Below are 18,842 nucleotides of genomic sequence, written 5' to 3'. Positions count from 1 at the left end.
TGGGCTTGCACCCAGAGTAGGAGAATTTTATTTCCTTCGACTAATTTGTCCAGCTTGTAGAATCCTCTAAAACAGTATTACCGACTATTTCAACCATTTTTGATTGCTCCGTAACATTTTTATGCATTATATGTATTGTATATAAACTACAAACAAATGGTTATTTACATATTAGGGTGTCTCTGTATTTACATACTTCTCTAGGCTTATTTGTTTTCTGTTACTATTTCCAGTCCACGGTAACACATCAAAGTAATCACAGTTCAAATCGATTAACGCTATGACGTGATTCAGGACATTTCAATTCAAATAATCATCCCGACAGCAAAATGTCTTATGTCATTCAGAGTTAGTGGAAATAAACGATGCACGCCACCTTGCCAATAATACATCATTCATCAAGATAAGTCAACCACGCCTACTAGTTCTGACCTTGAACGAAATTTATTTCAGATTAAAATAGCTGTAGAAATTTTTTTCTGTTTAGTGTTCTATATTTGAAGATTTTTCGGGCGCTTTTTTAACCATATAGATACTTATTGAAAAATTAAACAATGACATGTCCGAATAAACCTTTATATTGCAGTATTAAGTTTCATTTGCAACCTCGAAATTAGTGGATTAGAATATTCTAGCAACAGCTTGCGGTAGTCAGTTGTATCCATAGAGAAATCCTAATAATTAGCTGCACATATTTTGAAGTATGATTAGTAGAAAATGTTAAAAGTTTGGTAACTTATTCTACTAATTGAAAATTACTATCACTAATTTTGACGTTCTGAATGCTTATACAGTGAAATTAGAGGAACAAACTTCTACGCTAATTGAAACCACTAATTTCTAGGTTCTGAATAAGGATTTAGCAATTAAAATTACCTCAAATACTAGATTTTTTCTATGCGAAACGTTTAATAAAATGTCGAAAGCAAGAAACACAATATTACAATATATAGCAATTATCTGTTATAATAATTATTATTATGTAACGTACCGACAATAAGAAGATAATTGCTAATAGAAAAAACGTACTAACATTGCAAAATTCTAGAAAAATTACCTATAAAGGCTGTAATATTAATTTCTAATAACGTTATATATCCGTTTTCCCATCTGTTTAATCATCTGTTACCAAGAAACTAAATATCAAGGTCGTAAGTGAACTTTGTATAACAAAAAAGGTACAATATCTATGTAACTGCATGAAAGAAAATATAAGAACATAATAGGTTAAGTTTGTAGGAAACCTTGAATACTTTTTGACCCCATTTAATATTTATAGAAAAAGAATGAAGAAAAGGAAATCCATCTTTTACATTCTTTAACAGAATGCAGTTGAGGGTTGGAACCTTTGGTGATACAACAGCAAAATAAAACACTAATTCACCACAATAAACTTTACTATTGCACTGACGGACGCGCGTTTCACTAACCATGTTAGCATTATCAGCAAATGATTAAATCTAAAAATTATAGATCAATCTAAGGTAAATCATAAATGCCTTTATTCGTGTTTGTAGTTTGTAGTGAGCTGTTTTTGCTACTTTTCACAGACACGAAATAAAGAACAGTGTCACTGTGAAACAACTAGATGAAAATATGTAAACAAGGATGACTTCACTTTGAATGTGCATCACAAGTGATAAGGTGTAAATACGCTTAGTTCAGACACTTAAAGACCTCACATAGTAATTTAATATACTTATGCGAAAGTAGAGTTCGTAATATGTAAATTTTTTGGGTTTCTTTATATTTATGTTTTTGTTCAAACAGAATAAAAATTATTTCTTGTAAAATTAAATGTGCTAACAACTTTCACTTCTATCGGAAGAAATTACTGAAGAAAAAGAACGATATTGTGCAAATTAAAAATGTTTATGTGTTTTTTTGCTAAAGCATAATTTACACGGTTTTATTTTCAAGTAAAGTTACATTTTTATGATACTTTCCATGGTATGAATTTAAAGAAAGAGAATCTATTGAATAAAACATGTCTATTGGTTGCATGGAGGTCCATACTTTAAAATTTTATGACCAGACTTACTATTTTTATAAGGGCCATGAAAATAGGTTAAAAAAGATCAAAATTGGGTACTTGGTCAAGTCACCGATTTTGATAAAACTACTGATATTTACTAATTGAAGAGCGTAGAACACAATGAAAAATGTACGCCGTTGTGGGCGTACAAGTAACTGTATTAGATATAGGCAAAGTTTTAACCATCTCCAAAAACCGCTCATAAAGAAAGGTTCACGCAAAATCGATTTTACTACAGAACCAAAGTCTTTAAGCCACAATATTTTTATGTTTTCTAAAAGTACCTAAACCTTCTCATAAACTCTGCAATTTTCAAAATTTTATGACCAGATTTACTATTTTTCTGAGAACGTTAAAACCAGTTAAAAAACAAAAATGGCAATTTTTTTCGACTTTTTCCGATCTCGATTTTTATAAAACTAGTGTTATTTGCTAATTGAAGAACGTATAATACGAAAACATACGACGTTGTGTGAAAACCCGTACTGTTACACTACTTGTGTGAAAACCCGTACCGTTATACACTACTATTCCGGGTGCGTCTCAAAAGTGGCTCACCCCTATAACTTTTATATTTTTTTAGTTAAAAAAAACTAGATTTGGTATGTTAGTATATGACATAAATTAGGATTGATTGACGTATTCAATTGTTTTCGGTCACTTCCGGTTTCACCGGAAATGACTACAACTTTTGATTTTTAAATGGCACCCCCGGGATTTTTTTACATTATTCGATAGAAAATGTCACTCTGAATAGAATGACATATCATTTGTCAACTTTTGACATTTTCGCATATGGTTTATTTGAAATTATAACCTGCGGTTCGTAACGAAAATTCGACTTGAAATACCAAGTGTGTGGTATCAAATTATTCGTAAAAAATGCTTTTTCCAAATATGCTAATGAGCCACCCTCGTTCCATTAGAAAAAATTGAGATATGATTCAAAAAGTGATTTGAGCATTTTCTAACTGGCCAGGAGAAGACTCTAAAGACATTAGACCATCATTTTTTTCCAAGGCTCCTTGATGAAGAATTAGTGTTTTTAACATTTAGCCATGGCACTCTAGATTGAATTTTAAAATACAATTTTTTTATTAAGCGAGAATGTCAAAAATTGACATTCTATTCAGAATGTCATTTTCTATCGAATAAAGTAAAAAAATACCAAGGGTGCCATTTAAAAATCAAAAGTTGAAAGTCATTTCCGGTGAAACAGGAAGTGACCAAAAACAATTGAATACACCAATCAATCCTAATTTATGTCATGAACTAACATACCAAATCTCGTTTTTTTATCTGAAAAAATGAAAAAGTTATAGGCGTGAGCCACTTTTGAGACGCACCCGGTATTGTTGTTATTTACTAACTGAAGTATTGAACGTAGATCTCGAAAATATATGCCGTGGTGTTCTACTAGCTCTATCCTTCTTGAAAATGCCGATGAAGTATCAGATATGAAGAACTGATCGTTTGAAAAATCGTATTCTTCCATTAACCTACGTGAATATTTAAAACTCAGATCATCACCACAATGCAGATCGTAGCGTTCTCATCAACAACAGCTATCCGTACAATTAGCAATCGTTGTTTTGATAAACAACAAAGAATCCGTTAGAAGGTCTAATGGAGTTTCTGTTTATTATTTATAATCGCACGGTGTTGCGCGAAAGTGGGTCAGTTCCTTGCGTGGATTGTTTCCGCCATTCGGGCCTAAAATTACAAAACGAAAAAGCAGAGAAGCAAAGAAAAGGCTGATGGGCGTACCGATCTGCAGGCTAATCGAACGCACTTTGTCTATGAGGGAAGTTCAGATCGATGAAATTGTATACTTAAGTAATCGTTTATATAAATAAAGCAAGGGTAATGATATGTAAAACAACCCTAGAATTCCGAACTGGTAAAGAAGTACGACAGGGAGACGCAACATTCCCAAAACTGTTAACAGCAACATTAGAAGAAATCTTCAACCAACTAGACTGGACCAACAAAAGGTTAAAAATAAATGGGGAATCTCGTAGCCAACTGAGATTCGCTGAGGACATAGTCCTAATTGAATTGAGTTCTGAAAAACTACAAACACAAATTAACGAACTAACTACAGCTAGTAGTAAAGTAGGTTTCAAAATGAATTTAGCAAAACCTAATATATATATAAACGGGATTTGGTTTAAGTATTTAATACTCATTTCCAACTACAGCCTATTGCTGCCTTCCCGTTACCCTACGCCACACATCTCGATTTAGAGCGTCATCAGCTTCTAGGTTACGAGCTTCCATTGCTTCCGTAACCGTTCCGTTCCAGGATTTTCTAGGTCTACCTCTCTTTCTTCTGCCCTGGGGAGCCCATTGAAAAACACTTTTGGCCACCTGTTCTCCGGCATACGCAGAACATGTCCAAACCATTTTAAGCTGGATTTTTCGATTCGATCCAGTACTGTCTCCTCCGATGCATTCATGATACGCCTGACCTCGATGTTTGTCTTTTTTCCATCCTAGATATACCTGCACTTCTTCTAAGGTAGTCCATTTCAACAACTTGGATTTTGCGCTTCGCGTCTGCACTCAGAGTCCATAGCTCTGAACCATAGCAAAGAACTGACTCCACCAATGTTCTTCCAAGTCTCTTTTAGTTGTTGCAGATAAGTTTCGGTCCCACCAGAGGCTGTTAAGACATCCAATAACTTGTTTGCTCTTCTGAATTCGGGTTTGTATTTCTTCTTTTGCCCAAACCCTCGTTGTTGATAGTAGCACCCAAGTATTTAAATTTGTCTACTTGTTGAATTGGACGTTATCATTAATGAAGACTTCAAAACAAGCGTTGGAATTGACAGCTAAGTATTCGGTCTTCTTTAGACTAACCTGAAGTCCCCATTTGTTGTATTCTTGATAAAGCCTCTTAGTCATGAACTCTCGATCGTATGAGTCCTGCGCAACCATGACCTGATCGTCTGCAAAGCTCAGGGTAAATAGTGTGTTGTCCTCAATGGGTATTCCCATACCTTGAGATTTCGTCTTCCATTCCCTAAGGGCTACTTCGACGTAAGCGTTGAAGATCAGAGGAGATAAGCTGCATCCTTGTCGCAACCCTTTTGTGGTGTTAATTGGATTAGATAGCCTGTGTCCTATTTTAACGTACGATTCATTTTCTTTATATAGCTCTTTTATTATCTTAAGCAAAGGTCCATCTACTTCTAAGATATTCAAGACTTCCCATATCTTGCTGCGGGGAATAGAGTCGTACGCTTTCTCCAAATCAATAAATGCTAGATGGACTTCTTGATCTACTGCTATCTTTTTTTCCATCACCTGCTGCAGGACAAAAAGGTTATCTGTGCAAGATTTCCCCGGTGTGAATCCGCTTTGGTCTTCCGAGATTTTGTCACCAATACTGTCCCTGAGCCTACCCTGTAGCACCTTTCCAAAAAGTCTGCTGACCAAACTGTTAATGCTTAGGCCTCTATAACAAGTGGGGTCGTTACGATTTCCCTTTTTAAAGATGGACACTATGTGAGCCACTCGCCATTCTCGGGGTAGTTTACTTTGCAGGCAGCAGTGGTTAAATAGCTCTGCCAGACGCCAGCGCAGTCTTTGGGTTCCACACTTTAACAATTCCGCTACAATATTACCAGGACCTGGTGACCGTCCATTTTTCATTCTTTTGAGCCTTTGATGTACTTCTCTTTCGCTTATCATTAAAGTGCCTGCAAGGTTGTTCTCATCTTCTACTGCTTGGAATTCTGGTCGGTTTTCTGTCAGTAATTCTGCATAGTAGTTGCGCCATTTTTCTATATCCATTCTATTCAAGAGCTTGTCCGTTTGATTGGTTTTCATTTGTCGGATTGTTCTCCATACCTCAGTACTCCGTGCGCCCCCTATTAAGCTTTCCACTTGCTGGCACCTTCTTCCCAAATATCTGTTTTTCCTACCTTAATGGCGGCTCGTACCTCTCTATTTTTTTGCTTGTAATGACTCCAGTTAGTATCTGTTCGGTCTGAGAGCCATCTTTGATAGAATTTTTGTTTGTCATTGATTAAGGCCTTTATGCTGTCAGTTATCCAAGCTGGTTCATCTTTTTTTTTTCTTTCATATTTTTAATAAATACCACAATACTGGAAATAGTAGAAGAATAGTACGACAACTAATGCACATCTCAGGATCTCTACTACCAGAAATCAATAGAAGAATTAAGTTAGCATGGAGTACATATGGAAGAAACTCAATCTAGAATAGCACTTTATCTAAAGAAGAAAACATTCGACCAATGTATACTACCTCACGACCTATGCATGCAAAAGCTGAACATTTGAAGCGGACATTATAAGGAAACTGCAGGTCGTACAATGCTCGATGGAATGAAATATGTTAGAAATAATCAAGTAAAGCCATAAAAGAATAGAATGGATACGACAAAAGGGCCAGGTAATTCACTGAATCAAATCCCTCAGAGATTATCTAAATATGCGAGGGACGTTTTATTTTTACCAAGATTGAACAACCAACACCACATTACTATTAAGAAAGTGCTACTTTTTCGCATAATTATTAGATATCCTCGAGATTTCCATCTCATTTATCATCTGCTGAGCTTTCTCGTGGCTCATTAGCAAGTGCACACATCCGTACCTTTAAACTTCTCAGATTTTTCTTCGCCATTTACCATCAACAGCACTGGCAACATGGATATTTCATTAATTACTTAGCGGTTTACTCGGAGCATTTTAAGAATGACGTTTCCTATACATGTTCTGCATTAATGGCTGACCTAAATTTGAGTTAATTTGAGTTTTCTTTAGTTAGTATGCAAATATAAATGAATAATAAAGATGGGGTTTAATTATAGTATCCGGGAAAGACTGAGGTGAGTTATTGATACGTTTGGCGGAAGCCTTCATTCGGTGTTGTATAAAATACATTACAATATAACTCAGAATTCTTAATTTCCTTTTATGAATATCATATAATATGTTCATAATTGGCAATATGTTCATGGTTGGCAACAATGAATTTAGAAATCGCGCCCTCGATTATGTAACTAAAAGTTTAATTGATACATCTAATATATTATTTCAAATAAAAATCAACTCACGTGTGCATAAATTCGGTTGTTACGAACTGACGATGATCTAACTGAATATTTAAAATAATCAAAACGTATGATCAAAATACCGTTATACGAGTACACCTGTATGTCGCTTTAAAAGTCAAAATAAAAAATGCAACACCTTATTTCTGAACGTGATAGGACCAGAATACAGTAACAATAGACTTGTTTAAATGCATAGCTTATAATCAATCGCACGTCTAAACAATAACAAAATTTAACTAAGACTAAGTAAATATATGTACTAGAGATACGAAGCGATTAATAATGGTTGAAGTAGATGGCAGTACTTACTGTTTTAGAGGATTTTAGGTATGCTGATGCTAAAACAAATTATCTATCAAAAATTTTAGGCAAATTATGTCAATTCATTGTTTTCATTGTCAAGTTTTGACCTGGTTTTGACTTTGTTAATTGATAAATTGACATATTGTAGACGAAGAACTAACCTCCGTCACACCGTCTCAGATACTGGCTTTTGTCAAAGACCTGAGACTGTATGATAAATTATAACTCAAGAAAGAGGATACAATAGATCTACGGGTTGTTCACCACATACGACACGGAGTATTGTAGCTAAACGATAAGATTTTTACAAATTGTAAGTTTTGGGTTCGTTCAAGGACTATTAGAGCTACAATTTAAAAATGAATTTATAAGATACAGAGTGTCCCAAATAAGTAAAAAATATTTTAGTTTTTTTTTAAATGGAACACCCTGTATATTATTCGATTTTTAGATTCTACGATTGAATTAAAGGTAAATTTGATTAAGGTTTATCACACTTAAACCTTACCGTTTTTGAAATATTTTCAATTTTGTGAAATTGCACTAAAAAATTTAAAGCTTTATTTCTCCAAGGGTATCAAAATTTTTCATATTAAATATTTACTGAAGATTATTTATTGATCGAATATTGTGTTGCAATAATAAAAATTATACTACCTTATACAGAGTGTCGAAAAATTTATATTAAATAATTACTAGATTTAAACGGCAACAACTTGTTTAATTTATATGGAACACCCTGTATATTTTACGGGAATCAGATGCACAATTTAATTGTCTACCAAACTGTATTATACTACCTTTTACCTATCTCTTCAATTTTTCGTAGAAAATGCATCTTCTTATAATTTAGGTCTCATTTATCACTATACCCATGGATTATTGACATTTTAGATTTTTTTAGAGCAACATATGCCAAATGTAAAGGTGGTAAAAATAATAATATTGCAAGCATTTGTTTATAAACTATTTAAATCTTAGTAAAAGAGTATACTAATTAAATTTACCACCATTATTTCCGCCCAAACATTAGTTAATTCCATACTTAATTGTTTTAATTAATAAATTATTCTAAATAAATGTTGATTTGACTCAGAAATCAATATAATATTAAGTAATGAAAATAAACGTCTCGGTTATTATAAATAAGCATTCGTCAAAAATGAAATAAAATTTATAAAGTGTTACTTTTTACCACACTGTCTAATACAGATACAAAATTCAGTTTTTTAGTATTTTAGCAATTATTATTCATCAACGTAAACAGTCAATTAATATAGTTTGAATACTGGGATCATATTAATTGGTCATCTTTAACAAAAAATATTTAAACAGTTTTTTTTTAATTTCTTAATGAATTAGGCGAACTATATCGACAATATTAGTATCTCCACTCTTTGAAAATTTTGTTAGATCTTCAAAAATAATCTAAAATGTCAATATTTCATGGGTATAGTGATAAATGAGGCCTAAATTATAAGAAAATCCATTTTCTACGAAAACTTGAAGAGATAGGTAAAAAGATGGTATAATACAATTTGATAGACTATAAAATTGTGCATCTGCTCCTCGTAAAATATATAGGGTGTTCTATTTAAATTAAACAAGTTATTGCCGTTTAAAGCTAGTAATTATTTAATATAAATTTTTCGACACTCTGTATAAGGTATCATAATTTTTATTATTGCAACACAATATCTGATCAATTAATAAACTTCAGTAAATATTTAGTATTAAAAACTTTGATACCCTTGGAGAAATGAAGGCTTAAAATTTTTAATGCAATTTCATAAAATTGAAAATATTTCAAAAACGGCAAGGTTTAAGTGCGATAAACCTTAATCAAATTTACCTTTATTTCAATCGTAGAATCTAATAATGGAATAATATACAGGGTGTTCCATTTAAAAAAATACAACTATAATATTTTTTACTTATTTGGGACACCCTGTATCTTGTAAAAATATTTTTAAATTGTAGCTCTAAAGTCCTTCGACGAACTCAAAGCTAATCGTTTAGCTACAACACTCCGTGTCGTATGTGGTGAACAACCCTGTATACCATACACAATCTACAAGACTTCTAAAATATTATTTGATAGAATTGTTTATTTATTAATAAATGCATTCACAACATATGTTTTTATAGTAAATTACATCCATACCCACTCGATAATCCATCTTTACAAACTATTTCAACCCAATAAACTCGTTACTCGATCTCTCTGATTGAAAATAAAATAAATTATTAAACGGAGAGTCTGTAAACATATATTTCAGATCGTTATCAATTGTTAATCGACTCATAACTGTTCATTGGAATTGACGGGCACAATTTATATTATTGCACTGGCGTATAAGTCATGCATTTTAATTTGAACACAGGCTACCGTACGCAGGCTATAACTTTTACTAAATACTTTACGATCAATGCGAGCGTACGAACATTATTATTATTGTTATTATAATGGACTCTTTTTTTATTTTCTTAATGGAAAATTAGTAGAAAGTTGTTCAAGTAACGATGTGGTACATGCATTTAAAATAGTCCGGTTGAGCCTAACCAAAATCCGTGTGATTTTAGAAAGGAGCCCATTTTTTACGATTCTAAATAATTTTTAAGGTGTTAACGTTGAAATTAAACGTGGAAGTTACTTCGAAAATTTTGGCATTTAGCAGTGTCTCTCGGAAACAGTAATATAGCTAAACGACCATTTCGAAAATGCACAGTTTCGGAGATATTTAATTTAACAAATTTAGATTGTCGATTTTCTGGATATACCCCTTGGAAAAAAACCGATTTTTTATTAATTTATTAACTTTTTTCCACTTTTACGATTAGAAGACGTTAATGTAACAATTTAGGCAATGTAACGCTTTTAGGTTATGCTGTATTTTAAAAAAAATGCCGGAAGTGAAAATATCGGTTTTTATTTTTTTTCCACTCTGTATGTACCGGGTGGCCACCTAAGAATGGACGCCGGCTGTATCTCTGAATATACTTAGGTATCGTATAACTTTGAGAAAAAAAGTTTAATAAGTAAATCGACCAAAACAAATCGCTGGAAATTATTTTCAAGTTCGAAAAATGACCGCTAGGGGGCGTTTCTCTGATAGCCAATCAGAAAACAGAGTTTTTCTCAAAAATACGCAGGTAAACCGGTATTTTAAATATTGCTATTGTAATCATCGAGAAATTTGTAAATTTTTTGATTTGTTTTTTGTTCTATCTCATAAAATAAAGTGGTGGGGGAGGGTTAAACTTCCCTTGAGGGTCCTTAATGATCTCCAGTATAAATTTTGTTTCCATTATCATAACAGATATTGCGCTTTTGCATAAAAAAAATAAATAGGAAACTATATTTCTCTTTGCGCAGTTAAATATATCAGCGCAAACCGCAACTTTTTATCTTCCCGCTAAACGGAGATATTAACAAAAAAAATCATGTTAGGCTGTCCCTTAGGATTACATAGACGAGAAATTAAAGTAGTAGGCTAGGAAACAAAAATAGATAAATTGGTTACGTCAAAATATCAAAACATATATTTTAATTTCATTTTAATACCATTTAAATGCCATTTATCTATGTTCGTTCTTGATTCGACCCCCATAAATTAAAATCCAGGCATATTGAATCCGATGACCTAGCTGGCCATGGAAATATGCCGCTCTATCTACTAAAGTAAGTGGAGTCCAAGGAGCCCCACACATTCATAGCAAAATAAGCAGCACAACTACACCAACTGCATTCATGCTGATGAAATTTCAACAAATCCAATTTCATCATGATGGATCCCCAAACAAAATAGGCAATTCATCTCTTAGAAATTATGGATAGTTCATTTCATTCAGATAATTAAAAAAGTCCAATCATTCGCCATCCTAGAATTCCTGCCTAAACATTTACCGAATAACGGTCTTGGTGCTGAACTACTGGCATCAAGGGTAGATTTGGACCAGTAGAGCATATTGTTAAGATTCGCACCGATACGGTGCTACATGGAAAGTAACCAAAACGACATAAACTTTATAATACAAAAATAGATAACACAAACAACAGGTAAAACACGAAAGCAAGTGAAATCAAGAACGAACTTTGATTAATAATTAAATGACGTTACATGAAATACACCCTAAGTTTTCGGTCATACGAAATTCGGCCGATTTCTGTTAAAAGCAATATGGCGCTGGTGGCACAAAATTCCTACAAATTTTAATAAAATCATTGAACTACTTACGTTAGAAATTCGTAAAAATAATATGGATGGACGATAATGTTACATAAACACGTTTAAAAATTTATGACGTATTTCTATTAAGAAAACGCCCGAAATTCGAATACATGAAAACTGAACTTAAACGTTTTGATATTTTGACTCAATTTACCTCCTTTTGTTTCCTAGCCTACTACTATAATTTTTAGACCATATAATCCTAAGCGGCAGCATATCATGATTTGTTCTCTTAATATCTCCGGTAAGGGAGAAGATAAAAAGTTGCGGTTTGCGCTGATATTTTGGAAATTTTGTGCTCTATTTAACTGTGCAAGGAGAAATATAGCCTCCTATTTAATTTTTTTATGCAAAAGCGCAATATCTGTTATGATGTCAAACAGCGCCCTCTAGCTACCACGAAAAAATTAATGAAAACAACATTTATACTGGAGATCATTAAGGAAGAAAAGCTCTTTTAAACGGGCCCTAGTTTGTTTAACTCGACTAACCCAAACCAGAGTTATTCTTATTTCAATAAAAATAAGTTTAACCTTCCCCCACCACTTTATTTTATCAGATAGAACAAAATACTCTATATCAAAAAAATTACAAATTTCTCGAAGATTACAAAAGTAGTATTGAGAACACCTGTTCACCTGCATATTTTTGAGAAAAAACCTGTTTTCTGATTGGCTAGCAGAAGGACGCCCCCTAGCGGACATTTTTCAAACTTTAAAATAATTTCCAGCGATTTCTCTTGGTCGATTTACTTATTAGATTTTTTTTCCCAAAGTTATACGATAAGTAGTTTCTGAGATACAGCTGGCGTCCATTCTTAGTTGGCCACCCGGTACTTTTTTGACAAACTGTGGATATTAAAAAATTTAAATAATCGATCTGAATCGTTCCACGCCCAAAAACATTTCAAATCAGAATAAGTGAAAAAAACCTCTCTATCTTTGGTAATGTAAAAATACTACTAAAAATCAAATTTTACATCTACATCAATTAAATACCTTGAAATTTCATTTCAAAATAAAAAATAGGAGAAACAAGATTCGAAACAAAAACAACGACATACAACAAACAATTTGCTGTCCTGCTACAGGTGTAGCAGGAAATGGATGACTCATTAGACTGATGACGTTTCTGAACTTGGCCCTAATATCAACTAAATCGTCGAGTTTCGCAAGGTACGCGTATAAATCGAAGAATTTAAGGTGTGAACCCATTATGGGGGAACAAAATTTAGTTCAATGCTGTTTCGATTACCCGGCTACATCGATGCGGAAGTTAGACCATTTATCTGTAAAGTTCCAGATTTCGGTTTTGAGGCTAATTGATATTTAAGTATGTCAGAAATAGAGAGATACGTAGATAATATTGTATGAAAAGGGAAACTTTTTCACTCTGATGTTTTTTCAATAATAAAATAGTTTATTTTATGCATGTATTATTATCATGTAGGTGTAGATGTTAGATTGGTTGACGTCTCCGTGCACTCAGTAATGAGGTGTACTGGTGTTTCCCCATTTTACCTACACAATCTACATTCGCCGTTGTTTCTTAGCTTCAATCTACCGGGGGTTAGAAACCCCGTGGAATTCCGAAGATTGTTACTTACTAAAACATAGAAAAATCTTTGATTTTTTTGGTTCTAAATTCTTCGAGTGTCTTAGACCGTTGGAGGATTCCCATTCCAGATTACGGATGGAGTATTCCAGGTTCTTGAATTCCATTTTAAGTTATATTATTATCATAGAAATATACAGGGTGTCCCACAATTAGTGCGACAAACTGAAAGGGGTTGTAGAGGGCATTAAAACAAGCCATTTGACTATAGGAACCCATACGTAAATTTCAAGTTGCATTATTTATTCAAAACACTTACAAAAACTGCTCAAAGTGCCGTCCATTCTGTTGAAGACACAAATGCACACGCATCGCTGTTGATAATAGGGCGTGCAGTCCGTGTTGGTACCTTAGTGCACGTCCCGTCAAGTTCCTTCGCCTATTTTAATAATACTGGACGTGGGTTCCTGTACTCAAATCACTTGTTTTGGTGCCCTCTACAACCCCTTTCAGTTTGTCGCACTAATTGTGGGACACCCGGTAGTTATTAAAAATTTTAAAGTATTTGAAAAAACTAAATATTTTTTTGGACATGGTATATAACACGAATAAAAAGAAATTTAGATTAGTGACAACTCGTTTTAACCTTGAGCGACATTCTAACTGAGCCAAGTGATAGGATACAAAACAATCTCTTTGCGGTACTTGACAGTACCTCCGTCACAAGCGAGTGTATTATAGCTTTAAAACCCGTAAGCTGTGTAGAGTTGATGCAAAGGTGTGTCCCCATATCCGACTATTATCGTCAAGGATCAGCATTTCGCCCGGTATATCGAACGTCATTATTATTTTATCTTGCAGTTCTGACGTCAACTCGCTTACTGTGTTCTTGGTTTAGATTAGAACATGCGATAAACGCTAGAAATTGTGTATTACGTTATACTGTAGTTTAATTTTAACAGTGAATATACAGGGTCCGGCAAAACTGCGTCGGTCCTCATTACAGAAACCCGACCGCCGACCTCTCTGCTACAGTCTCCAAAAAAATTATATACGCAGATGACATTGCACTTTCCTGCCAAACAACTGATTTGATCAGATGACTTGCAGAGGTTAAAGGACTACTTTCGTAAGTGGAGACTTCGCCCAAACATTGCTAAGACTGAAGTTTCGTGCTTTCATCTTCACAATTTACAAGCCAAGTATGTACCGCAAGTCACATTTGGAGATCAACTGGAAAAATACAACTCTCACCCAAAATACTTAGGAGTCACATTGGATCGGTCTCTCACGTTCAAGCCAGACCTCACCAAGACGGCTGCAAAAATAAATACTAGAAATAATATACTGCACAAGATCGCAGGTAGCAGCTGGGGAGCAAACGCCAGGGTACTTAAAACAACTGCAATGGCCCTCACATATTCGGTGGCAGAATATTGCTGCCCTGTCTGGATAAATAGCAATCATACTGATCTTATTGACACTCGTCTTAACAGCGCGATGAGAATTATAACGGGCACTATCAGAAGCCCTCCGATCCAGTGACACCTTGTATTATCAAACATTACTCCCCCTCATCTGAGAAGATAGGCGGCTCTAGTCAGATAGTGGAAAAAGTGCACCAGCAATGTGCCCATCCATGATGATTGCGAAAATTTCTTGAATCGCCTGAAGTCCAGAAAACCGCCATGGGTATTAGGGCAGCAGCTATTAAATTCCAACTTTCGGGTTGAAGACTGCTGGCGAGATGAATGGTCACAAAATAATCCTCACCTTCATCACTTGATAACTGACCCAGTACTCTGCCCCCCTGGATTCAATTTGCCAAGAAAAACGTGGACAACACTCAATCGGTTCAGAACTAACCATGGCAGAACCCGCTTCTGGACACACAAATAGGGACTAACCGACAGCCCTAACTGGGATTGCGGACATTCTGAACATGCACCTTTTCATATCGCAACAGAGTGCCCATTAACAAAGGCGCAGTTCTCTTTAAATCGTCTTCATGAGGCTGGCCTGGATGATATAGAATGGACCGCAGACCTAACTAAATCTTGTAGTGTAAATTTATAGTTGTTCTTTTTTACTGTAACATTGTGATATGTCTCTTACACATCTGATTGTTGATCTTTGAATTGTTTGTATTATTGTATTGATTTCTTTTTTTTAATTTCTTGATAGTACACATGATGTACTCTTAATACGCCATACGAAATATACATGTAGGTATACATAATCCTAAGTAAATATGTTTCGATAATTTCAGAGATATTAATAAATAAATAAAAAAAAATTGAAATACTCTAAATGCAAAAAATATTTATTTTTTAATTCTGCATCTATTGAAAAAAATAAAATACAGGGTGTTCCATTTAAAAAAAAACCAAGAAAAATTATTTTATATTTCAGAAAGTTTGGCGTAAAATTTTGAGATTTACGATTACCATATTTAAAGCGATGTAAGAACAGATTATCTAAAGTAAATACCCTATAGAATTTTGATTTCAGGACAATTCTTGCATTTTTAATATTTTTTTAAGAAAGACTGAAAAATATATATTTTTTTATTTGTTTATTAATATCACTGAAACTATCGAAATATATTTACTCACACCTTAGAACTATGTAAAGTGATCTGAAAGGAAGCCAAAAATGCAATAATATACAGGGTGTTCCATTAAAAAAATCATCCCGATCCACTCACACTTTTTCGAGTCACACTGTAGAAGTTAAAATTTCCTAGTACATACTTTAGGTTTGCACTTGCAAAAATTCCCAAGTTTTTTATCCTAGGAACTACAGCATTATTGAGTGGTTTATTAAGAAAATTCAAATATTTTATGGAAATTTGCGAAATCCCAATAGAATTTTAACACCCTATCGACATATCACAATGAAAGGTTTTTTTGCCAAACAAGGTCGCGCGTTTATCTTTAAAAGGAAGCGAATATCGATCAATCAAACAAGCTAGATAACCTAGAGCGACTCACCTTCTTTTTGCGAGGCTGGTCTTCTGCCATATAGTCCATGACGATCCCCTCGTCCGACCCCGAACTGAAGGAGAGTATCGGCGAGGTGCTGGGCGGGGGCGAGGGGGTGGACCGGAAGGACGCCGAGCTGCTGCTGCTGCTTCCGGGCGAGGTTCCAAAGGAAAAAGCTAGAAAAAAGGGTATAGATAAATTTCAAAAATTCCACATTTTTCAGAGTTTTTTTTATTTAATAACGGGGAACTTTCTAAATAAAAGGGTTTTTGCGCTTAAATGGACTAGCTATTTCGAAATAGTAATTCTTGATCGTTCACCGAAGTTACAAGACGTTAGATTACATTTATAAGCGTCTTCTAGAGAACGACCTCGCCAAAATTATCATCTTGCCAAGATTGTCATTCCGCAGCGGTCTTTGAAACCGTACTGTTAAGTTTAGTTGACTTTAGCTTGATTTTCATGCATCCGTTGTCCGGCGATACGATATTAATTTTATTGGTTGAATTTGAAGACTTCGATTGGTTAGAAAATTACGCAGTTTTTCAGTTTATTGAATTTTCATGCCTCCTTTCTTTGGACTACCATTGTATATTTTCACTAGCGTGCACCAGCGACTTCGTTCGCGTCGAATTAATCATTTGTAATGGTGATGATAAAGCAAAGCAAGAATTTCCATTAACATACAAACTGGATAAAATTTTCTCACATTTATGTCAGCATGAGAAAAAACAATATGGCGATATTATTATATAACTTAGTAATATTTGAGGGGTAGTTTCATCTCGTTGGAATTTGACTTTCGATAAATCCGTTTGCCAAAAATAAGCTTTTTACGTCAAGCAGTTTAAGCAGAATCGTGGTTAAGAAATTAACTTTTTGGAACACCCTGTATGATTTTTTAGAAAATTTTAAAATATGTAAAAAACCAAATAAATTATGCTTGTCCAAGCGTTTTCCCGAAAGACTCGAGAAACCCCTCCTTATCGAAACTCTACACCCCACAGTCAATCCGTTTGCCAAAAGTCAGCTTTAAACGTCAAGCAGTTTAAGCAGAATCGTGATTACTCAATGGTCATATTTTATGAAACACTCTGTATAAATTTATAAAAAATCTTAAAATATGTAAAACAACAAAATAAAATATACGTGTTTAAGAGTTTTTCCGAAAAACTCATCGGTTTTTAAATAAAAAATATTTTAATATTTGAGGGATAGTTTCACCCCCTTAGAATTCGAGTTTCGAAAAATCCTTTCTTATCGAACCTCTCCACCCTAAAGTCAATCTGTTTTCCAAAAATCAGCTTTTTACATCAAGCGCTTTAAGCAGGATCGTGATTAATCAATGACCAGATTTTTCGAAACACCCTGTATACGTTTTTAAAAAAAATTAAAATGTGTAAAAAACAAAATAAAATATACGTGTTTAAGCGTTTTTTCGGAAACTTGACCGTTTTTTAAATAAAAAATATTGTAATATTTGAGGGGTGGTTTCACCCTCTTGGAACTGGAATTTCGAAAAATCCTTTCTTATCGAACCTCTACACCCTAGAATCAACCTGTATGCCAAAATTGAGCTTCTTACGTTGAGTGGTTTGAGCAGGATCGTGATTAATCAGTATGTCACTTAAGGATTTTATATATTAGTATAGATTACCATTACGTTTTCGCTGTTTTACTTATAGTTTAAGAGTTAGCAAGTTTTCAAAAGAGAATTTTAAGAAAACTGATTCTTTAATATATATCTTTTGCTATGCTGTTCTGAACAGAGTGCGCACTGTCTGGCTGGCGGTAGACGTTGCGTTCACTACTGCGCATCCCCATATCTGTATTCAATATCTGTTCACTACTGCGCATCACAAATTCGCCCTGTATTTCAGGAACTAAGGAGGCTCGGACAAACCTATGTGTAGCATATTTAGTTTCATAAAAAAGTAGCAAATTAATGTGAAAATCGTAAACTCCCAAGTATAATCTATAATTAGTTGCAACCACTAATTTCTTAAGTGTAATTTTAATTTCCTTGACAAAGAAAATGACTTAACCTTAAACTTATAAATTATAAGCGTTAAAAACACAACAGCATTATTAAAAGCTTCATTAAAATGAACTTTTGCCTTAAGCTTTACGAAACAAATCGTTTATGTTAAATCTCCTGGTTATAAATTTTCAAACATCTGTTTAAATACAACCTATTATTATCGTATTACGTATATCTCGGCTAGATTAAAGAAAACTGCAATTCTGTTTAACATACGATTGGTAATGAGATACATATCGGAGTCGTGTAACACATACGTTTGTTCTTGTTCTTGCGATATTTAAATTAATCGGCACTCTTATTAGCTTTGTTGTAAGTTTGAATAATTATTATTACTTTATACAAAGGTATAAAGTAATTTATTCAGTTTAGTCAAACCTTTCTGTAGACCAGTGATGGCGAATCTGTGACATGCGTATCAGTGCTGACACGCAAACTCATTTTGGGTGATACGCATCTTGGAAGATGAAAAATTTCATAATTCAAGTATTTGTCTCTTATAAGTTCTTTATTAATAATAATATTATTACCTACGTTAATAAAATAATTATTAATAATTTAATTCTAAAACCATGTATGTTTGAATCTTACGATACTAGTAATC

The 18,842-nt window shown here is 33.8% G+C and overlaps 1 protein-coding gene across 1 annotated transcript in view; it reads right to left on the bottom strand.

Moving 5' to 3' along the window:
* Positions 1-18,842, bottom strand: part of LOC115890716 (zinc finger protein 395-like) — a 220,376-nt gene that overhangs the window by 98,636 nt on the left and 102,898 nt on the right. Inside the window, exon 4 of the mRNA XM_030911020.1 lies at positions 16,207-16,373. Coding sequence (XP_030766880.1) covers positions 16,207-16,373 — 167 coding nt within the window. The remainder of the gene's footprint in view (positions 1-16,206; positions 16,374-18,842) is intronic.

Source organism: Sitophilus oryzae, unplaced genomic scaffold (genome assembly GCF_002938485.1).
Source record: "Sitophilus oryzae breed Bouriz unplaced genomic scaffold, Soryzae_2.0 scaffold_908_pilon_pilon, whole genome shotgun sequence".
In the NCBI taxonomy this organism is placed as follows: Eukaryota; Metazoa; Arthropoda; class Insecta; order Coleoptera; family Curculionidae; genus Sitophilus; species Sitophilus oryzae.
The sequence above is the reverse complement of the archived record's forward strand: the minus strand, read 5'-3'. Positions and strand labels throughout refer to the sequence as shown.